The following is a 24,807-nucleotide window of genomic DNA, read 5'->3' on the forward strand; positions in this document are numbered from 1 at the left end:
TGTTTCCAGCCCAGACTGGGGCACACGATGGAATTAGAATTAAAATTGTTTGGTCGACAAGAGCACACAAAAATCTATCCTGGAAACAATCCCCCAACGGTCTGGTTTTGAACGGAATCGAGTTTTGCTTTTGATGGTTTTCAGGTTGCATATTTTGAAAGCTTATTTAAGTTGTTAATTCATTAGCCAAAGTTCAGATAGGTTTAATGAAGTTCAGCACTAATTGTTGAGCATTTCTATAGTTAAATCTGGCCGTACATAAACTCATTTCTCAGATATTCTCTGACGTTTGTGTAGAGGCTTGAAGCTGAAATGCGTTCTATGAGCATTAACATCCTCTATCAAGAGCAGCACAAACGAGATAGCAAACATCGGTGCATTGATCCAGATATGATTTGGATAATTAGGAGGGCCGGTCGAAGCCTTAGGGCTCGTTTCTCCGGTATTCGGACAATAAAATTTACCCTTCATAGGAAATTGTTCAGGGGGCACTAATATCATTTTGAAATTTCTCCGGGTGATGTGTCTAACATCATTTCATCAAAGTGAAAAGTGCGCTTTCGAGACGAGATGGTTCACGTGAATAGTTGTCATAATCATGAAGAATGAAATCTGATCTCTGCAAGTAACTTACACAGAATAGCTACTTAATGTCTTTAAGAGCAAAATAACGTGCAAATTTATTAAGGACCTTACAGATGTTAATGGGGTTGTTATAGCGAAATAAATGCGATCTTCTCTTGAAACTGAAATTTAAGTTGTGTTGGAGAGCTTGATTCGTTTCCAACGCACGCCCCTGCTTTTCCGGGCAAAACGTTGATTGTTAGTCGAATGAATAATAATTGATCACTATGCCTCTACCAGAACTCAACGGTCTTTCATTTTTTCTTCTGGATTTAGAAATTACTAGACGCGTTTCGTACGACCATGTGTTTAATTGGATAACACTGTTTTTCTTACGTAAAAAAAGTGTAGAACTATATCCTTGCCTAGATTCAATAACTTTCCGCTATATTGCTCAGATTCAGAATTCATGAAGATAATCCTCTCATAAAAACGAAATTAAAATTTTGGCTGCTATCTCACTCCTAGACGCCCCTGGTTTTAACTAGATAGCACTGTTCATTTTTCTTCACATAAACAAAGGCTGGAACTACGTGTTGGTATCTCTCCCAAGGCTCAAACGTTTCCATTCTTTTATCAGAATTTAGAAATTTCTGAAATTAATCCCCTCATGAAATTTAAATTACAATCCTGGCCGCGTTCTCAATTCACAATCGCGCACGCCTCTGGTTTAAAGGAGGTAGTATTGTTATTTTTTCTCTCACATAAACACGAGAATTATTCTTGCCGAGGCTTATCGAAGATCCCGTGTTTTATATAGATTTAGAAAGTCCTAAACATAACCTCTTCATCGAATTGGAATTTTAAACTTCGCTGATATTCCAACGTGAGATCCCCGTACGCCTCTGGTTTTGAGCTGACAACTCTATGGGTTATTTCTGATATAACCAAATGTTCGGGCTATGTCTTTACGTAGACTCAATTGGGATACAAGAGTTTTTATGCATTTAGAAGTTTCCAAATCCCATCACGTCGAGATATAGAAATTCGAGTTGTCGCTGCGATCTCAAGATGAAGGCCCCTTACATTGGGCTCTTAGCAGCTGACTTTGTTGATTTTCCTGAAGCACACAAAGGTTCGGACTGTATCTCTGAAAGAACCGGACAACGCTTCAAATTTTTTTCCCGATTTAGAGAATACTGAACGTGATTCCTGTACGAAGCTTAAATTAGAAGTTTCGCAGCTATCTTAATACGATACCGTCGCACGCCTCTGGTTTTAACTAGATGACACTATTGATTTTGGTCTTAGGTAAACAAAGGATTGGACTATATCTCCGTCAAAACTCAGCAACGTTTCATGTTCCCTTCCGGGTTGGGAAATTCCTAAACGTGATCCTTCCCTATATATGAGTTTACTATAGTTTGTTTCTCCTGCACGCCTCTGCTTCCAATCAGCTCAGAATGATGATTTTTTTATCGAATAAACGAAGGTTATAACCGTATCCAAGGCTTTGTAAGGTTTCTTGTGTCTTTCCGAGTTTAAAAATTCCTTAATTCGACCCGCTCATGTAACTGAAATTTAGTTACGTCGAGTGATTTTTTTATCGAATAAACAAAGGTTGTGACTATATAACTGTCACGCCCCAGTAGGGTTTCAGGCTTATTTCCGGATTGAGAAATTTTCAAACCCGACCATCTAATGAAACCGAAAAAGAAAGCCAAATGAAGCGTCCCCTTAGGAACTTACCGAGATCATTTCTCCAGAGATCCGCAGAAACAGAAATCCTGGATATCGTGAAGAGAAAGAATTGATTTATTGAAAGAGAAAATTCGAAAAATTTGAGAAATAGGGTTTCTAAGAAGATACAGAGAACAGGTAATTTCAACAGATGCTCAATTCAAAAGAAGGGCGAGGGTGGCTACACCAAGTCACAAGGCTCAAGGCTCAATTAATGGCGATGATGGAGGTTATCATATTAGTTAACTAGAACGCAAGATGCACTGATATATTTAAGGATGGACGCCCACGGACCACTACAGAGAGTGACAAGGAGGTAGAGGAATAATTGCGAAGTAAAAGTTTCCATAAGACAGAAATGGTGTATTATCATTAATCTTCAGGAAGCTGCAGGCAACTAGACAAGAGCAATAATATCTGTCAAGATCCGCGATTCGACGATCTCATGAATCGAACATCGCCATGTGTATCGATGTGTAGCTGAGGAAAGAAAAATTAAGTAAACTTTTACAAATTGATTATAAGAAGTTTCTTGAAGAAAGTTGCACTACACTCTGTCATACGAAGATCAAATATCGATGTAAACTAATGCATGCCACGTTCACGTGATCCGCTCAAGACGACAGTATCGAACAGGACCGAAGTTAGGCCACTATTACGCTGAGAAAGTTATTTAAACGAGCTCTTTTATTAAACTATTATTGCCAATGAGCACTAAAAGTAGAGCTTATAGGGCCAAAAGGGCATTATCGATATATCACTATTTGCCTTGTAATGTTTGCAACAAACACTCCCCGTTCGAAATGAAACAAGTTCAACCCTGCGAAACGGCGTCGCCCCGTAAAATATCGGTCGTTCGGACGACACAAGCAACCAATCAGCGCCGACCAACCCAGCGATCACGCGTTGGGTTTGTTTACTTGGATATTTTATATTCCTAAGACGGAATTATAGACACGAGTCATTTTAAAGTTTCATTATTGAATCTATTTTCCATTGAAGAACATGGGACTGCGGAGACATGCAAAAGTGAGAATGGGTAATTTCCCTACTTCATCATTTACTCATGGTATTCGTTGTCGTTGGCTCGAAAGGTTCGAACTGGAATATTCTTCTCCTCAATGGAAACTTTTAAAAGACTCTCGGTAGAAAGTGGTTTCGCTTGATTTTCCTGAAATAATTGCACTGGATATATTTCTCCATTCATGCATATTCGATTAAGTCCTATGCTCGAGTAAATAATATCACCCCATGCCCGATAGGCAGGCTAAACCCCTGTGCACCAGCAAATTACACTACACTAGAATGCAATATTGGAATTCTGTGATCATAAGCCATTCGAGGGTATAAAGCGGGTTTACACATATCTATTATTATGTTATCTATTATCCTCAGATCTTGTTATTTTATTGCTGGGGTATTCCTAGATGCATAACGGTAGGTGGGCCATCGACTCTGTTAGGATCCTTAATGTTTAGCGTTAGTTAAAAGATGGTTAGCATTCAGATATCAATGCGTGTGCGAACAATTCATGCGATTATGAGGGATGGGAAAGTAGGTGGGTTTGAGCTGGGTTAGGAAAGAATCAGGATTATGATTTATCGCAGTTGTAAACAAAAAGTTGCATCGTCCTGGAAAGAAGCCGTGAATAAAGAACGGAAACACACAACAGACTAAATAAAAACGCTGTCAAGAATCACTTACTTGCGTCGTTTCTTCGGGAAAATGGCTTTTTTCGTAGAAACAGAGATTTATTACATTTATTCCGCTTATTATCCATCCTCGTTTTTATTTTTCTATCTTCGCCATTTTTCCTCAGTCCAATATTTCGGGTAATTTCGCCGTCTCTCGCGTCAAGCCGATGACAAATCGTCTGGCATCCGACTAAGATGTTACAAAGTGTTTTTGCTTATTTTCAAGATTGATTGTTTTCGAGCTCTCCTGCCTAGATATATAAGTAATTCCTCAGGATATTAAGTGCGCAAAGAATAGATTCAAAAGACAATTTTCGCGTCATTTTCGCAGGAGAAAACACCGAGGAAAACCGGAGACAATGGGCGGCATTTAGGTGAGTCGGGAATAGAGCAATTTTTAGATAATTCTAAAGCGGACTCTAAAATGAAGTTGTATTCAAAAAGCTGCTGAATTCCTCATTTCAAACTGGTGTGAGATGACATTGCTTCGTGCCCATCAAAACTTGAAATTCCCGTGTTCTCTATTCACCTGCCCGTCTCGGGGGGGTCTCTTACAATTGCTTTTTTGTCTCGTCTGTCTCAGACCTTCGGCGTCTGTTTTTGTCTCGTTGAGGAGTATTTCCAGCTTTTCTGACTTTCCAGGTATTTTTAGATAAGTGAAACATTAATTAATCAGCTTGTTCACTCTTGATTATCGGTGGAAACGTTTTCAAAGACCCAGCGTTGACACAGCTAATTGCTGCCTGCCAGCCAACGTTTCCTTGTCAGGTTTTATGAACAATACAACGGCACAATGGTCATTGTTTCTCTCTAGTCTCGTACCGTTTACTTGGATTTTTGTCCCCTGAACTTTGCATACAATACCAATTAATTCTATTGCGTTTAGCGTAAAAAATTCCGTTCGGGGAATGATTGCCCAAGTTTTCACATCAGACATACCGCATTAAGCAACTGGGCATTTTCAACATAGAAAAGAAGTCGTAAAGTGCTCCCAAGGAGAAGAATAATGAATTTACATTCTTATTTCCGGGCAGTAAATGCTTGGGTTGAAAATGTGAGCGAAAGTAAACTATGTTGCTAGAACAGAAAACTTTAAATTAAACATGCCTTAAACTTTTGAAAAGCAGGAGGAAGAGATAAGCGCCAGTCGTAATCCTTTTGTATTATAATTATTATTACGTTTCCCAATTTGCCGACGAAAATTGCGCCAGCGCCACTCCCAACTTATGCAAAGTTTAATTTTTAATCAAGTCAAAAAAGTTTAAATTGGGTTCAGGGTGCAGCTGTGCTTGTTTTACTTTGCAGTTGCTACTTTTCAGTTTCTTCAACTTTAATTCAGCGGTAATTTGCGAAGTCGATTTTACCGATTGCTTTAGTATACATCTTGTTAACATCGCTTTAAAAGTTTCCTCCTTTCACGGTATTCACTGCTGATTGTTAAATGCCTTCCGAGACAAATGCATCCAACCTATCTTTGATTAACCCAAACGCAAGTTAATAGATACGTCAGCTTGAGTAATAATAAGTGAGTGCTCGGATCGACATGGAGTGGTTAAGTGGCTATTATAAAGGTCAATAATAACTTCGCCAGTTCAAATGGAAGCTAGGCGGGTATCGGTTGGCGCTTGATGGCCTCCTTGGCAAATTGCTACTTAGAGTGCTTTTCGGAATCCATTTACCAATACGTGGTTGCAGGAGTGGGTCTTCTAATCAATAACACTGCCAGTAGCAGGTAGCTAATTGGCTCTGATTCTGTTTCCAGCGGCATGAGTTTTTCGGAATTGCATAAGCTCTGGAAAGGCCTTATCAAGAATGACAAATGCGAGTAATAAAAATAATCAACGGGACTTAAAAAGAGCAGATAAAAAGCTTTCTCTAATTAAAACACGAAAGAGCCATATTTTAGCTCGGGGATTTAGAATTTAGGCCAAGGGTCGAGCAGTAACCAGCTTCCACTCTCCCTTATCTTTTTATTACCAATTTATTTACTTCGCGATATATGGGCCCAATAATTTATTTCAGCAACTGAAAAAGTCGTTATTACCATTGTAATCTATTTAAGTCAAACATGTTAATGGAAAATTCAAAACACGGAAGGTCTTATTCAAACAGTACAATCGCTCAAAACCAGGAAAAGTGGACCCTGCCATAAACTCAATCATCGACCTTACATTTGAAACCCATTTCCGTAATAAAATCCCCTAAACTGAGCGCTCAGACAAATTGCCTTAGCCCTTAGATATAATAAGTTAACATGTTTTGTCTGTTTATTTTCGTATCTTATCCCAACCTTGTTTCAGGAAACTCTTATCAGTTAAGCGCCATTGTAGAAAAATAAGAACATCCAGTATTTTATTACCGCATTAATTACGCCCTATTCGTCCTATATCAAAGAATTGGGACCTTACAGTATTGTCTCTAACCGCTCTCTTAGACTTTGATGGGAAAAACTCATGAACGATGAAACATATTTCTCTTAAGAAAGAAATAATTATTATCAAATCCGAGATCAGGTTAGAAACGATACGGCCAACCCTCATAACCACAGGGTGTTTCACATGAAAAGATATTTTAATTTTTATGACGATTTTCGATTTGCCTTTCTCGTAGGTCGACTCCGGTTTTTCAAATTCCTTTCAGTTTTATTTCGAGTTTATTGAACCGTCAAATTTATCAAACTCCGTATTTTTCCCATTTCTCAGAATTGTTAGGATTTCAAAAAATATAGTGAGAAAGAGATGTGATCTAATATTTTAGCTTTCTACCAACTTCTCTCAGGACGACCTGCCATTTTCCAAATCTCCCTTCAAATGTTAAATTTATATGTTAATTCTTTGAGATTTCAAATTGAATGGAACTCGGCGGTTTACATAAATTTTTTGATTTTGCCCCAACGGTATCACAAAATCAAATATTTTTGCCTTTCCTACCTAACAAGTGCAAGAAATTATATTTTACCGCACGTTGATTGTAGTTGCAGTCCGTTTCGAGCCGATCGCATCGGCAATCGAGTGCGGTAAAAACACTTTCGCACGTATTTGTAGACGTCCCTGGAAACCAGTTACGTTACTTCATTTGCATTTTCCGAGCTCCGGAATCCTTTTTATGAATTCTGGAATTTGTATCTGCAAAACTGAAAAGGCAGGACCGAACCAGGTGGACTTTGACAAAAGCACAATTTGATAAAATTCATTAATTCCTTTGAGCTCATTTCAGGTAATTTCTTAAAATAAATTGCCCAGGTTCTGAGCCTCTTCTGTAATCTTCTGTAATCTTGCATCTCTCCGTAAAATTGGAAATTTAAATTCTGGAAAATCAGGCTCGGCTCGCATAGGGCCAACGTGCGAGGAGCATGGCAGAATTTCGTGGATTTTGTAGCGTTTCAAATCTAGTCAGGACCGTAGCCGACTGATTTTAAAAAGACGCAAATGCAGAAAATATGTATATTAACGAGGGAACTACTGGGAGTTGTGTAACCACCTTGAATGCATTGTCCAAGCTTTCGATAAATTTTTATAAATCCTAAAATTTCGAGTCTCAAATTTCTAAAATCAGTTAGCATTGTATCTGCAGGATTTTAACAACTACGCAACTTTTTCCTCACTCAAAGTGATTTGTGAAGAATTTTGGACCGGTCAAGTCTATCTAGTTACGGATGCTCGTGTCGAGAATGGATCAAAACCGTTCTTCAAATCAATGTTTAGAGAGGAGACGGTGGATGCTTGCAATATACCAAATCTCTATATTATATCTTACATCAATAAAGCTGAAATTCAAGTGTCTCTTTTAAAAGCTGGTAAATATGAAAGAGAGAAGCAGCCAACCGAGGGTAACCATAGATATGATCTATGAGAAGCTCATCAAAAAATACGTAGTCGCGTAATATAGAAAGACAATTTCGGTTTTCGTGATATTAAATGAAAGGAAGTTTCCTGTGGCGAATATGCGATTCTAAACCTTTCTCCAACACGAGTCACACTGCAATTCTCTAGACTTTCAAGGGTTACTAAAATAGATACTAATTATTAAATGCTGAAAGCATGGATGACGATAATGTTTTTTTATCTCAACCGAATCTTCTTCACGAAGCGAGTATTTTTAGCAAAAGTGGCGTAAACTGTGAATGCCAGAAGAGGTCTTGAATTTAATGAAAAACTGAATTATTTCGTGGGAATGCGACACTAGACCCGCGCTTTTCAGTTCCAAATTTTAATTCAACCGTAATTGTGCCTTTCTTCACTTTTTCGAGAAGTGAAAGAAGCTAAAATTCGCCAACTCCCTGGGATCCATAACCAGATATTGGTCCAAGCTGACCTAAAAAAAAAAAAATAATAATAATAAAAAATTAAAAAATTAAAAAAAAAGTAGAATATTAAAAGTGTGCAAAAAATCAAACCTGCAAAACAAATATCATTTCTTCAGCGCAAGAGATTTCGACGACTCTCATGGCTTTTCCGCATTAAGCTTAAGCTCCATTCAAGTAAAAATGGGACGTGTCATGAATTTCAAAGAGCAATATGTGAGCATTTTCTTGATTTACTCAGCTCGACAGAACCAAATATCAAATGAGTACTTCCGCAGATTTCATATTTTAATATCAAATAGGAAAATTAGGGCAACCACTAACTTAGCAGATTATAAAACGTGATAAACTATGCAAGTCTAAAGCGGAACGAAAAATGAAAAATAGAAATGAAAAAGTTCCCAAACGTCTTGTTCTTCTTGAGGGAACAAAATACGAGAGTGAATTAACTATGAAGCGGAATTATTTTTTAAAAATGTATTGGTACAGGATCCGAAAGTGAGGGTGCATGTTATTTTCCTGCGTAATCTCCAGATTTAAGACTGGATTTTTCCAATAATATTGGAAATTTCTTAATGTTATTGCAGAGAGAACTGAGGCGTGTTTGCAACCAATTGCGCACGAAGACCTCAACAGCTCCATCGTTATCGAATCTCTCTCCTCCCAGTGCCTGTTTCAAAGGGCCAACGTTCTGATAATCGCATGGGGATAAGTCCGGACGGTACGGAGGGTGTTCCAATGTTGGCCAGTGAATTTTTTCCAATTTTTTCCTTCGAAATCTCAAAACACGCATTGCTCTACTAGTTGCACGAAAGAAATTCCTGTTCACATTTGATTCGCCTTCGTATACGCAAATGTCGCTATCTCATACGGTTCGAGGAATCGAACTCATCGAAGGATCAAAGATACTCTGTCTCTGTCAATATAGGAAATATTGTTTAACCCAGAAGAAAATAGAATCTGAAGAATCTGAAGGGTCTTCCAAATTACCGAAGAACTGTATTATTTTTGTCCTGTCTTCGATCTCGTAAAGAAATGAATACGTTAAAATGTGAAACATTGCCGCACTATCAAAATGTGGCCAAAATGTGAAATATACAAACAATTTTCTCCAAGATTTAAGCAGGAACTTTCCAATAATCAAAATAAACAGGAAAATTTCACGTGTCAAAGCTAAGACAAAGCGAGTGTGGTAAAATACGCCGAACTTCAGTTTCCAAGACGAAGGAATTTATTCAAAAACTGTCTAGAAGAATTCAGGAGTAATCTATATGCAAAAATTCTCTTGGATGTGTCTTGAAGACCCCGGAAAGCTTTTGAAAATTAAGAGACGTCTCCCAAATTATTCCGCGTGAAAAACCGGAATTAGGAGGCGGACTAACCTGCAGAAACCTAAGTTAATGAAGCTTCATAGTAATTTTAAACAATCTTTTCCCAGTTTGTATCCCGAATCAGATTAGGCAACAGGAGAAATAGGATTGAATTTAATACCTGAAAATGACCTGAACTAGCGGCTCAATAGCTCCGGACAATATCCTCGCAACCGGAATTAGGAGCGGAGTAATCTGCAGTTCGTTAATTAATAGTAGTTTTGATCAGCCTTTTCTCAGTCCGTAGCCCCAATCAAACCACCCAGGGAAAGAAACAGAACCGAATTTCGTAAGAAATTAAACCTCGACTAAACCGGAGTAATATGAGCAATGCAAAGCTTCAGGAATCAATAAATTAGGGAAAACCCATTTCATCCCTCTCGCGTCAATTCAAAAACTCCGCACTTTTTTCATGTCGTCCTGAGATAAATGAATAAGTCCTGAACAGCAGGGGCGCCGCACTAAAGTCCCATAGGAATGTGGGGGTGAAGACACATGCACTGGGGTACCAAAGACTGGAATTGCTTTCGAATTTGATTGTGCGATATTTAACTCCAGGGGGTCCCCTCCGGGTTTCTGTGACAGCTAAACGTTGTGTGGCTCCGGAGAATCGTTATTCAAAAAAGGAAAAAAAAAAAACAACATTGTCATCAGCAGGAAGAATTATAATCATGCGACTCATTAAAAATATCTTGTGGTTGTAATGTTACCTTAATTATCTCCTAAGTCTGCTGTTCCGTCTTTCCAGGTCGAGACTTCGCGTAATTAACGAGACTTTTTCGTTCACCTTTGGGCCCAGGTAATTCGTTTTGGACATGTCTTGTCACGTCCATCTTGTTGCTCTTATTCCTCATTAATATGGCTTAAACTATGCGTTCTTCCCTTCAAAATATGATGTCCTCGAATGCCATGAAAATTCTGACGGGAAATCTACCCCTTTCGATTAAACACACACTCGGTCGATTACTAATGGGAAATATGGAATATTCGGGCTCGTTCACATGAAAGGATATTATTCAGGTTGGGCGAGTGAATTTAATTAAAATGCTTTTCAATATCGGGCTGAGCGATTGCACGAGATCCGAATGCAATCTGAAAGGGAGTCCGGTGCATGAAAAGAACCCACGGTCGCGTGCTTCTGGATAAATTAATTCGCACCCTGCTAATAAAAGCGTGCCATAACGTCGATCTCTGCCAGGGAAATTAACCACTTTTCAGGTATTTATTGCCACTGGTTTTCATGATACCGTTTATTGGGGCTTTTGAAATTTTGGGCTTGTTTAAACTGACTATTTCAGTGTGAATCAGCCCAAAGATTGATTTGAAATCTGTCGAAAACTATGTGAAAAATTTTCCTAATTAACTTAGTGCTGTCCTTTCAGATAGGAATGTCCAATTTAGAAACCAGTTTTGGCCAGCTTAAAAGCCAAATATTGATATGTGTATGCAATCAGGTGAAATGACGGAAATTCAATATCGATATACGAAGGGAAGTGTGTTAGTTTCCCATTTAATTTGAAGTACATAATGCCCGTTGGGAGAACTCTTTTAATGGACTTTATTTGCTGCTGCAGTTCCAGCAATGACAAGGAGGAAATACACGTGAAATATGCCGATTTTAACATGAGTAAGTAGGCAAGGCGTTGATTGGTCTTCGGAAAACTGCTTTCAAAGCTGTTGAACGCGTCGATTGAAACGAAATTCTTCAATTTATTAGACAATACCTCCTCTGGAATGACTGTATCATAGATTAGAATCAACTCATAGAAGATTAGCAGGGTTTTGTAGGACTTCCTCTGGGAATTCCCCCGTGATCCTAGGAAGGTAAGGATCAAAATTTTTACTGTCTGCAGGAAACAATTTCCCATTTATTTTTCCTCCAAAGAAGGATGTCCTTAAGAAAAATTCGCTGGGAAATTGTTAGAGTCCTTAGAGAAAAATAACAATTCTCTAACATAATGTGTATTCATGATTTCACAATTTTTTTAACGCGGCAGAAATCTTACTGATGCTCTTTTCTAGAAATTCCTCACTGATCTTACAGGTAAAACACGGATAATCGAATTTTGTTACTAACATTGGAAACATTGCACGGTTATTTTTCACTGAAATACTCAATCTGTGAAGAGGATTTTCTGAGGATTCTTGAATGACCTTAGGGAAAACATCCAGATTTTATTATTTACTTGATCGCTTTTTCCGGAGATTTTTCTTTCGCATTGGAACATTTTTTACTTATTATTTCTGCGTGTTTTTTAAACCGAACAAGTCTATTTGTACGAAACAATTTCTGATTATGCCTACCGGGAGGGTTTTACAGTACACTCCTAGGGAGATTGTCGGAATATTCCTTTTTGATCCACAACAAAACAAGAATAATCAATATATGTTTTTCTATAAAAGGGGTCATTCCACAAAGGTTTTTCCCTAACTGGTCTGTCCGAAAGAAATATTTTCTGAAACGGAGAGAGCGAAAAACACTTTCAGATTCTTGACAATTTGCGTGGAGTGTTTTACACTCTTTTTTAACGGAACAATACTGACTTAAGGCGATTAATTTCGGGATTCCTCACTGGCTTTCGGCAAAGAAACAACCAATTTTTAACATTCTTAAAATAGGTGTTTTATGAGTCTTTTACTTAACAAAGAAGTCCTTAGGGAGGACCTTCAGAGAGTTTCGGACCCTCCTTAAGGAGGAGTTTCTGTGGAGTTTTCGAGTGATCTCTTTGGGAAGAAACGTGGAGATTGAACGTAACTGGAGAAATTCGTAATTTTTTGCCGTCATATTGCAGAAAGTAGGTTTTTGCTGATCTTCTAGTCATCTATAGTCACACGCCTGCCTAATGAAATCTGCTAAATGTTGTGTGACAATTTCTGGATCGTTTCGGACTTGCATGTTTACTGATTAATTCGGCATGGACGAATTCATGGACGCGTAATGCAGAAGATTCTCCAAAAATCTTACTAAACGAACCGAAGGAAATTGTTTTTCGTTAACATATGTTAGGATTTTAAGTATCCCAGAAACCCGAAACTGGGCCTTTGGGAAATGCTTCTAAGACACCTTCGAAACGACCTCTTCAAAAAGACAAAAAGGGTCATCGATATTAGTGGGCTGTTAGAGGGAAACTTGCTAGTAAGAGAGTGTTTGCAATGCCATGATTTTAAATTTGAAACAAACAGCATATTCCCTAGAGTACAGGAATGTATATCATCTGAACCAGCGTTAGAATCGTAGAATGATCAATTTTCTGCGCCCGTATTGAAATAAAATAGGAACATACAGGGTCCGTCATATATATTTTTATGTATACATGAAATAACGGCAATAATTTTTTAAATAGGTTCGATAAAATATGTTTCAACTAAAAGTTAGATGGTTGATTTATTGCCACTTTTTGCCGACCTTAACCTTTTTTTATTTACCCCATAACAGTCTAAAAAGGCTCAAATTTTGTTGTTCAAATACGACCCTCTATTTCTGGCTTGTTTTATGGTATCTGCATTTATTTGCGCTTACAGACACATCAAATTTTACTGGAGTTAGATAGGAAAAATTACGAGGAAAAAAGTATTATCCGTACTCTATTACAAAAATTAAATGCAATCAGAAAAGGAAAATGACAAAAACACCTGTGAACGTTTTTAACATCACTTAAATAGCATTTCGGAAGTCCCAATTTTTATTTTAAACAAAAAGTCATTATTCCATATACGTATATGGCGGACTCTATGTATATTTACGGTTCATTATATGTACGTTCCATGAGGCCGCGTGGACTTGATAAATTCGATTGGTCCCCGCTAGTTGCTGCCAGAAATTTGATTGGCTAAAATCTTCGAATCGCTACAGGGTGGGCCACGAGTAACGCCTCGGAATTTCGTGACAAAGCCAAAAGATTTTTTTCTGTTTCTTTTTTGGAAAGTCTACAGACGGACAGGGGCTACATTTTAAAGTTGTTTTCAAAATATACAGAGTGTCCCGAGCTCATGTAATGGATCAAAGTTATTTTTTTAATGGGACTCCTTGTATATAATTTGTGGGTTCAACCATTAAACTAAAATGGAATTTGTTTAAGGTTTATGGTATCTAAGGATATAATGATATGATACTACAATAATTATTTAAAAATTAATAAACAATAAATTTGCATGCATCATGAGTTTAGATGCTTTTTTCTCTGAAACAGTTTCTTCTAGTGACTTCAATAGAATATATATTTTTTAAGCAGGAAAGATGAGAGAAAAGATTTATCTAGTCGAAAATGACATACACCGTGACACAAAAAATTTTTGAAAATTTAAACGAGTTCTAATGGCCGCCGGTGGCATCCTCTAGAAGATCCAATGAAATCATCGATAAATTTGAATTCATCATCTCAAAAAATCCCCGAATGCGAAATATCGGGAAATTAGTTCGAAGTAGTGGAAACGCATTAAAGAAAATGTAATTTATTTTTTCATCTTTGACACACTGTATCTCGGTTATTAGCTTTCGGACTACGACAAGCCTAGTGGAATCGACTTATTTTGAGTTGATCTATCCACCGTTCAAGGGATAACGTTGACTTACGGGACACCCTGTATATATTACGCATGTGCCGACCAAAAATAGTACTTTTATGACGTGTCGAAATCAAACGATTTCGTATCAAAGGCAGTGCAATCATCGATTTGTTCGTTTATTATTAGCTTTGCATTAACTATTGTTCATGTGTGGTTTTCGAACCTTCATTTGCACTATATGAGTGAATCAACATATTAAATTACGTTAATTGTTTATTGATTAAATATTTAAAAAATCTTTATGTGCGATAAAAAAAGTCGCTGCTGCTGAACGAGCTTGAGTTTTCATACTGGTCCGGGCGACTTTGAAGAGACTTTCCGTTGAAGGGATTTTAGATGGTCACTTGGGAAAACCGATTTTCAAATTTCAAATAAAACATATAGGCCTGAAGTGGCAACGGGCAATTGTAAGAAATTGGTGTCGCTGTATTTGAATAAAAGCTAATGAATCATTGTCACTTAATCTGGAGTGGAATTGGTGGTGTGTCACCTTCGGACGTGCGTAAGAATATCCACTTCCAGAAGCGCAAAAACTGGTCGTTAGCCACCGATCTGGCATTGTTTTTCACTCAACAAGTCCCTCGATTCGTTCTTCCTGACAGGAAATAAACGATCTCAGTCGAAAACACCACTGATTTATCTTTTCTCTGCATTTCGATTGCTGCCACAATACGTTTTGTGTCATCAGGCAAAGCTGCAGGATCATTCCTTGAGCTTTCTCAATTCTTGCAATTTTTCAGAGATGAAGCTCTTTTTCATGACAATACGCCAAAGACGATTTCAATTCGACCCAGCGCTAAAACGGCAATTAGCATGCATGCAGAGTCAAAATTAGCAAAGCAGGGCTCTGCATTTTGTCATGTCCTTATCCGCCTTAATTGCAATCTATTGGCACAGTTAAGTTCCATTTAATTGCATTTATCATCGATACAGAAACTAATTCTCTCATCTCTAATAAAACCCGGAAAGTTCTCCACTAATTTGCACCGTGAATTCTGGGTAAGTCCATGTTGTGGATATTTTCAATTATGATTAGAAGATGTACTCGGCCGGCGCGTGACCAAAGTCGGAAACCTCGATAAGGGCATTTATTGTTTTTCGAGACAGACCAGGTAGAAATACTAATAAGCGTACCACGTTCTGGTAAACAAACTAAATCAACTTAACGAAAGTTTCTTCTCAGGTAAATATTTGAGCACAGGTTAATGGAATACTGGTAGAGAAGCTTTGATAGTTTCAAAAGTTACCCTAACCACGTACTAAAAAAGCAACGAAATCATTACCTAAATGGCGGAGTTGATGACATAAACGGCTTTTGGTCAGGCAATTTACCCTACACCTATAATCCTTTTAGAGAAATTAATGGCCGACCTAATTAGAGTGATTTGCGTTTCGCATATGTAAATCCGGAAATTAAACTAATATTTATCAATCAGGAACAAGCTCATATCCAGGATTATTGTGACAGAGGATTTAGCTAAAATATAGAGGTTTAGATAGCTCAGAGGTATCAATTCTAAAAGTGCTGAATATTGGATCTTCCTGGTAGCATTCACGTTTGCCTCATGGCTAGTTAATTCAAATTAGTCCTAAATTTTTGACACATCAAAGAGGGATATATTAAAAGCCAGTTCCCAAATGCGTTTCAAAGCTGAAAGCATATGATTTCCATTAATTTAAGCACAAAACGAAACTGAAAAGCGTTTTAATAGTTGAGATTGTAAAACAGGCCACTTTAACACGAGATAAGTGAGAGCCACTCGAACCGTATTTTCATTGAAAGTATCATCAAAGATTCTCCGACGTTAAAAAGAGGAACCTAAAAAGCAGAGGAATATGGCTACTTGAGGCCAGTTTCATGAATTAATGAGAGACAGGATATTTCGAAAGGTCTTGAAACTCTCAAGGCTTAATGGCCGCGCCTAATGGTCAGCTTTATAGGTTGACAAATCTGAATATTGATCTCAGGTAACCTGAGGGTGAATTATGGATTGACTCAGAACGATTATGCCAGCTGCTTTTCTTTTGCAGTTAGTAATCCTAGTAATGCATTGCTAGGAATTTTGTCGGGACCATATAAGCGGTGAACCGCAAACGTAGGGCGGTGACTGAACCACTTGCGGCTTATCATCAAACGTCTGATTGATAACAGGTAATAGATGAATCCAACCAAGACATACTTCGATATTTCAACACCTGCGTTTTTTTTTTTTTTTTGATGACTGACCTTTATAATTTATAGCAAAGTAAATGTGTCATAAAGATTTTGGGCTTAGATATGGAACACGATGTACATTATGTCCGCAAAATCTGGCAATGCCGAAACATACAATTTATTGAAAAATTCCTTACGTAAAAATTAAAGGAATTTAAAACTAATACCATTCCGCAGTATCCCAAAATATGCAAAGTGCGTCATAAAGTACCATTGAATCGAAATTCTGTTTTTTTTATGAAATTACAAATTTTTTATATTTTTTAATTCATCTTTCTGTACTCTTTTGTTGTAACATTTCCTATAGCTAACTCTAGCAGTTCCGTAACTTATGCAATTATAAAGAAAACCAAATGAACTTAATTTAATTGGATTGTGCTCAAAGTGTGCAGATGCGACGAATCTGATGATCCAAAAGGCCATTCAAAGGGTCATTATTAAGGGTGATAATGGCTTGTCTTTTTTTTTTCTAATCTATCTAGTAATCAGGTTGCTCATTATGCGGTCTGAATAGACTATGAAGGTGAATTGGGATGGACCCCTAGACCACCGGACTTGACGCCGCTTGACTATTTTCTATGAGGCCATTTAAAAAGCAGGATTTATGTCACGAAATCGGCAGACATAAATGAGTTAAGAGGAATTAGTAACAAATGCCGTCTGATTACTATTGAAATACTGGAATAGGCTAGTGAACGATTCTATTACAATTTAGCTCATTGTCAAGCCAGTCAGGGGGCATATTTTGAGCACTTCCTTCGATGAAAATAAGTTAATTTAGTTGAGCCATAGGAGATGTTATATGAAATGTGTTCAGAATGCGAGGGTGAATTAGAAAATGTCATGAAAATTCTGCAATTTAATAAGAAAAAACATAACGTCGATTCACTGCTTCTTTATGACACTCCTTGTGTATTTTTAAAGACCGCGAAATAGTAGAATTTTTAAGCTCTTTTCATTTTTATATAAGGTACTGTTTAGTAAATTTCATATTTTTTGAGATTTTTCAGGTTATCTGATTTTTCCCATTCAGTGTATTTGTAAAATTTGGAAACAAATAAAAAATACGAAAAAATGAGAAAATGTTTACTAAAACTCCAATTTTGTCGTTGGTTTCTCGCATATTTTTAAGAAAGACATCGCATCAAAGAAACGCTAAATGAGGAGAGTTGTTTACTTAATAAGTACGGAAAGTGACACTTTGGCGCCCGTTTGCGGAAGTAATATTTTTCCAACTTCGTACAATGCATCCCCATCATTAATAATGTTCACTAACAACTCGATTGTACTCTCAAAAAAAGCTATATCTCATTTTCCCTTTAACGAGACACTCTTATCAAAACCCTTGGCCTAAAGGCTTACTGTCTCCCTTCACTAACAAACTTAGATCCGCAAATAGTCTCAGTCGGCCCTACCCACCCTTTTAAAATAGGATGTCCAGGCCATATACCACGAACCCCCGTTAAAGAGCGAAGAGAATAAATGTTGAGTTATCGTACGCGTATACGCACCCCTTGTGCCTTTTCACAATAGACCGGAGGCCTGCGGGGTTGCAGCAGAAGAATGAAACCGGCGGCCGCAGGCAATATCGCCTCTCTTTCACTTCCTGCATCGTTTGCCCTACAAAGGGCGGAAATTTCACGTTTAGTCATAGAACACACTGATGATAATTGGGGACATTACTGACAGGTGATTAACAGCTTTAATGAGGTTTATGGTACGAATGAAGCGACTTGTCGGGAAGCATTTATGACGTTGACAAGAAAATTCATACTTTAATTCTATATAAAGATTCGTGAATGAATCGGTAATGAAGAGCGAGGTAATACGAGGTGAATCTAAAAAGACGCCACACAGAGTGACCAAGATAAAGATGTCCAGCATGCGGATCGTGCAAACGGTAAAATAGTATTGGCTATAATTATTGCAATTTTTAAAATAGATTTATATTTTTATTTAAATCGAAGGGACAAATATGCCACCCTGTACGTACATCCCTTATTGAACTACTTTTATTTATCAAAGAAGAGGAATGTATTGTCTCTCCTTAAATTTTGCTTCCCAGTTCATGTATTCAATTCGACTGTTATTTAGTAAATTTTCCATAATGACTCCAAATAAAAAAAATTATACTGGTGCCATTAGAACTAAAATGATTAATTTTTATAAAACTGGTCTAAGGCAAGTCGCAATAACCAGAAATTTACAATTGTATAAATTGACAGTGTCGAGAATCATCAAACAATTTGTTCGTACTGGTAGTACCATGAAATTCCTCCAAGCAATTGAATCAAAAAATTTTAAATAATGCGAAAAGAAGTCCTATTCTATCTTCAACGAAAATCATGGGTGAAATCGACCAAGCTGGACCATATGGCCTTTCAAGTCCAACAACAAGGCGAAAACTTTGTGCAAATTGCGTAAATAGTTATGGACCTGCCAAAAAGCCTTTTATCAAACTGCATTCACTTGACACCAAATGATGAGAAAAAGGTCGTATTTACTGACGAGTTTAACTTTAATTTCTTTAGAAGTGATGATGATGTTCGGGTAAGACGACCTAAAGGTCAGAGATTGAATCCAAAACGCACTTGTCCCACTGTGAAACATGGCGAAGGATCTGCAATGGTGTGGGGATGCTTTCCGTCATTTCGCACGGGTCCTCTACACAAAGTCGAGGGAAGGACAGGACAAGTTTATATACAGAGACAATTTAAGGAACGTTTCGGAACCCCATATAGATGAGGTCATGCCGCTTGAATTCACCTTTCAACACGATAACGACCCAAAGAATGTTTCCAAATTGATCAAAGAGTGGTTAGAACAGCAAAAAATACCTGTTATGAAATGGCCGTTCCAAAGTCCCGATCTCAACCCAATTGGAAACTTATGGGAGATCTTAGACCAGAAAACTGGACCGAAAGTTAAAAATGCCACGGAAGTATTCGAATTACTATCAAAAGCTGGATCACAAATCGATCCAGCTTTAATTGAGAAATATATTAATTCTATACCAAACAGAATGGCAGATGTAGTCAGAACCACGCGACATTACACTAAATATTAAAAATATGTTTTATTTTTCATTATTATAGTTAATTATTTAACAAAACATTTTATTTCCAATCATTTTGGACAGCATAGAAACACAATTTGTTTGTACCAGTGAATATAAGAGGAGACAATACATTGCTCTTCTCTGATAAGTAAAGGTAGTTCAATAAAGGATGCATATACAGCGTGGCTCATTAGTCCTTTTGATCCGAACAGAAATACAAATCAATTTTAAAAGTTGCAATAATTATGGCCAATACTGTAGATACAGACTTGGTTAGTTCATCATTAAAAGGAAATCATTTCCCGGTATAAACTGAGTTATTTTTGGGTTTTCACTTATTCCCAAGCCACCGAAATTAATTTTTTTTCATTCTATTTTGTAACAACTTTTCCATTGCAGTTTTTCCATAAGTTTCGACTCGACGTTTCCGGTTTCATTCTACGAAAGTTCGTTTCCCAAGAGCGGACCTTAACTATTTATTTCTTGAATGCGGCCCTGGTAGGCCTTTTCACGACTTTAAGACAATTGAGACAGATATCATAACACCAACCACTATGTTTGTTTTAAGCGAACAAAGGTATCATCCGTTTAAATTCAGAATTGGTCAAGACGTAACGGTGGTAACAAAAGGCAGAGAACATTTAGCGAATTTTACACATAGAAGTTGTGCAAAACATCGAAGTTTTCCACCTGAAATCATTCGTCGTCATTTCAAAACTGTTGAAGTTAGTCGGTTAAAAACATTCAACAATCTACAGGGTGTCCCAAGAGAAAAACTTGAATAATTGCAACTTGATTACTATTGGCAACCGTTTATAAGGTTCAAGATCGACCAATTTACATGGTTATTTAATAACAATGCTTATCGATTAAAATCCAAACTTTTGTCTATTCAATTGAAAAATCATTTTTAAGATCATTTGCAGCCTGCAGTGTCAATATACAATTATTACAAATATACACGTAATGCAAGAATTTGTCTTAAATCAAATTATTGCTTTTATGTTACAACGGATTTATATGCGCAAGAACCTCGTTTGCTACGCCTAAATCGGGCGTGGCACTAAACGGGTTCAAACTGGTACACTTTTTTTTATATATGCGTAAAATTATTCACCGTCAAAAGAGCAAATGTTTCATCAACCAAAATTGGCTTTCAAACTTGTGGTTTGAAAACACTTCACTCGTTCACGTCCACATTTAGCTAAAAGAGCCCCTTAATATACGAAAACGATCCCATAAGTTTTTAAACACTCGGCCCGCATGTAAAATTATCAGTAACTTTAACGCACATTTACCACCGACAATTACATTGGCAAATTAAATTACAACAACAAACACGAGCCTTACAAATTTTACAACAGACTTACAGAAAAATCACCTAAAACCTTTATCTTCCAGATCCATGTCCCCAATGGGTGACCTCCACATGACTGTTGCCACCCTCTCCATGATGATGGTGTTTCCCATACACTCCTGGGTGTTGGGCAGTACCAATTCTCTTGACTACAGCCTGGAAGCCCTTATGCTTTCCTGCAGTATATTCCACAATCCGCTTGGTCCCATCTGGATCGTGGACTGTGTAGCTTCCTCTAACATCATCATGTTGACGGTGTTCCTCCTGTGATTTAGAGTCTTTGCTGTGGGGGTCATGGACTCCGTATTCAAAGTGGTAGTTTGCCGGCACCTAAGTTGCATTTTTTTAAAGAAGAAGTGGGATTTTTAATGTCTTACTGAGTGGTCATCTTTGTGATGGTGTCCGGGGAAGGCCAACGTAGCAGAGATTGTGAATGCTATGAGAAGGAGCTGTGAATACTTTCATTTTAAATATATTTTTTTGAGGATTTAAGTGTGAACTTACAGCTGAGCGATTCATGTTTGGGGTTTCAAAAACGTACTGATTTTGCAGCAGTGGTACCTGCTTTTATATGTATCAATAAATTAGCACTTGGGAAATCACGCAATATAAATTGTAGCAAACAGGTGAGGAAAAAAGGCTTTGCATCATAAATTTAACAGTACTTAGAAATTTTTTCTTCATCAATAGTTTGGCCTGCATTGCTTAGTCTATAAAGTAATAGTTAATGGAAAGGCGAAAGAAACTGCAACTATGAATGTTGAAAATTGAGATACGTCACAGGAAAATTGTTTTTTAGATTATTAATTATTAAAAATTAAATAGTGAAAAATAGCTGTTTTGCGCTACTTTAAAAGTCAAATTATTAATGTGCTTTTAAAAAACTTAACTGCAAGCTAATTTCCATAGAACCATTGCAGCAGATCTTTAGTATCGTTCGGATCCTTTGCCCCTAACAAAGTAGCGTTTCATCGTTCAACAAGAAGAGTTTTTTTTTTATTAGAAATAGGCGGTTTCATGAAGTCCCAAGTTACTCTATAAGTGATAAATGTAACGCTGCAGATAGCTGCAGAAAAGAAATATGTCTTGGAATTGCCAATATTCAATAACATAGGTGTCCCATGGGAAAATCTCAAGTTCTTGAGGCTCTGGGAATAATATGTTAAAAACTCTGTTTAAAAAGCATTGTTCTTTATCAAGCCTTCAATCCTATTTCCCTAAGTATTTATTTTTGGAAAGATGAGCAGAGCCACGGGCAGATTCTTCTTCAGATATAAATGAGATTTTATTCTATTTATAATTCCAAAACTTCAATTTAACCTACAGCTTCAATTGGCCTTCAAATCGAACAATACCTAAGTGAACACTCACAAAAACCCCCTATTTCAAAAGAATTTATGCCAATATTAAAAATCTCCGTCTCTGGAACCCCTCAGCCAATTCCTCCCCACATACCTTCCCAATAGGACCTAAGGGACTCCTGATAAAATAATAGATTTTTTCCCTTTAATGTTTTCGCCAGAGTTCATATTCGGGGAAAATAGGGATTTGTGAATGTTGAGCTTTTGAATTCGTTTATAAGCTCCCTTTATTTCTTATCCCGTTATCGGCCGATGATAATTGCGAATCCAGCTTGGAAAGGGACTTATCCTGTCTCTGGAGAATGCGATCCTAAATTTTCTTAACATTCATTTGTTGCTCATTCCGTTTCCCTTTTGTGCTCTAAAGAATTTAATCTGAAAGGCAAACCACCGTTTAACTGCAACGAGATTGGCAAAATTAATATGTCGACTACCGCTTTAATCCTTAATGCATTCAAAGAAGTAATCGGAATGAGTTAAGTTAATTCTCGTGTTTTCTGTTTAGCGAAGAAATTCAATTTAGTTCACGTAAATTTGATAAATTTCTATTCAGAACGCACCGTCTGGTTGCTTAGAAAATAGGATACAATGAGAATTTCTAACGAAGTAATTGTGCAGGTTTTTCTAGTCTTAGCAGTGCATATCTCTATCATGAAGCTCCTACCAGGCCCCAATTTATTGACATAATTATTTCCGTCAGTGTACCCTTGTCCCGAACGAACGACCCTAATCACTTCTGCAACACTGAAATGCTAAATAGCAAAAATAACATTCAGCAGGGGGGGGCAAAAGTGAGCAAGGGGCGAGCCAACCCTGTCTGATTCCCGATTGACGTTGCTATTTTTGCCTTACGCTAAATGCCATTGTGGGGGGCGAGGGAACAAAAGGGTTGTCAGATGAAACTGGATACCCGAGGGCAATAGTTGGGATATAAATTAAAATGAATGTATTCAGTAATTTTAATATTACTTGTCAAGAATGGAAGGATAATTGTTTAGTCGGACAGCTGGAGTTGCCTTAATTAAATGCCCGTGACTCAGCTACAGGAAAATTGCTTTAGAAAGGGGTTAATTTTTTAGCCTCTAGGAGAACAGAATTTGAGGGCAATGAAAAAAAATTCTTTTTGTTACCTTAAGGGAAAAAAACATACAGAAAGTTTCATAATAGTATCTCAAATATTTAGGGAGCGAATCCATGGATGATTTTATGGTAAAAGTTAACATGAACATGGGTCTGTTTTCGCTTCGTGTCTGAAACACAGTGTGATAAAAAAAAAGAGAGCGTTTTTTCCAATGAGACCGTTCAGGCATTGTGAAAATTGAGGAGCGGAAAATAGATAGAGACACGTCTTTTAACGAGAAATCGCTGTTTTTAATTTCAGCAGCAGCGTCCCTATTGATGTGACCCCGAATGTTTTAAACGAAAAATATGACACGCCACTGTATTGGAACGCTTCATACTTCTGTGAAAAGAAGACAAAAAAAAAGTGAACCCGAAAAGCGCCTATAAATATCCATTTTGTCGTAAAAAATTCACTGTTGGAATGATTTTAAGTGACACTAAGTAATAACTTACTGCCACTTAAAATATATTTTAAATAACTAAATGATTACGTAAACGTCCTAATTACATAATTTCAGCAGATGGATAATTTAAATCTATCTGTAGGCAAGTGTGAACATGTTAATAATTTAATCAAATGTTCGTTGTGCTGATGTAATAATTGGATTATTGCTAAATGGCAGCTAACAGCTCAGACCAGTCCAGATCGATACAGATTTCTTTACCTGGATGATAATGTTCGTATTTATCGAAACTGAGAAACTAAATAATTAATGCTCCACTATTATTTCATCGTTTCATAGACATTATCCATCTGTAAAAATTACTTAAAATGAAATTTATGAAACTATAAACACTTTATTTAAGTTGATGATAATTTCTTTTTAAACCTTTCAATGTGTAAGCTTATCGCTGCAAGTAAATCTTTAAATATATTAGCAAGCAAATGCCCATCGTTGTCACAATTTCACATTAAAAATCGAAGGACATGCAAATAAAAGTTAATATCGGCAACGTCGCGTTTTTAGGCTCATTAGTTACAGTTTAGAGTAAAAATAGGCAACTCACCGCAAACTATTATTTATGACATTACACAGCGTTGTCAATTCTCGGGGGTTTTCTCTTAATCTGAGATCAGGGAATATTCGGAGAGTGAAGTTTGTGTTCAAGGAAATTTTAAAAAATTACCTGTTCACTACGATTTCGTACTTTGCGCCATTGTTTCTGGCATATTAAAAAATATTACGAAGCTCTCCACGTGATTTGCGAATTCTAAAGGGCCAAGAATATGTTTATAGGTTGTTCGACTAAAGCGCTACTATTTCTATACTAGCTATTTCCGTGAGACCTTGCAGCTATAAAAATTTTCGAATTTTCACAAATAACTCGAAAATGGTAAATTTTTTATATAAGACCTATTTCATAAACTAGTCTTAAAATTTGACAATAAATCCGAAAATGGCAAAAAAATTGGGGGGTTCCATTTAAAAAAACATAATTTGGTACTACCACACTTT

General features: G+C 37.0%; 2 protein-coding genes across 3 annotated transcripts in view; one reads left to right on the forward strand and one right to left on the reverse strand.

Moving 5' to 3' along the window:
* mRpL16 (mitochondrial ribosomal protein L16) overlaps positions 1-24,807 on the forward strand; it is a 206,658-nt gene that overhangs the window by 147,017 nt on the left and 34,834 nt on the right. The gene's annotated exons all lie outside the window — the stretch shown is intronic.
* On the reverse strand, positions 20,307-22,185 carry LOC136344114 (adult-specific cuticular protein ACP-20-like). Its single transcript, XM_066291246.1, has 3 exons — positions 21,372-22,185; positions 21,245-21,316; positions 20,307-21,197 (listed from the first exon to the last, which is right to left on the reverse strand). The coding sequence occupies exons 1-3, from the start codon at positions 21,384-21,386 to the stop codon at positions 20,901-20,903; spliced, it is 384 nt and encodes a 127-aa protein (XP_066147343.1). The 5' UTR covers positions 21,387-22,185; the 3' UTR covers positions 20,307-20,900.

Source organism: Euwallacea fornicatus, chromosome 16 (assembly GCF_040115645.1).
Source record: "Euwallacea fornicatus isolate EFF26 chromosome 16, ASM4011564v1, whole genome shotgun sequence".
In the NCBI taxonomy this organism is placed as follows: Eukaryota; Metazoa; Arthropoda; class Insecta; order Coleoptera; family Curculionidae; genus Euwallacea; species Euwallacea fornicatus.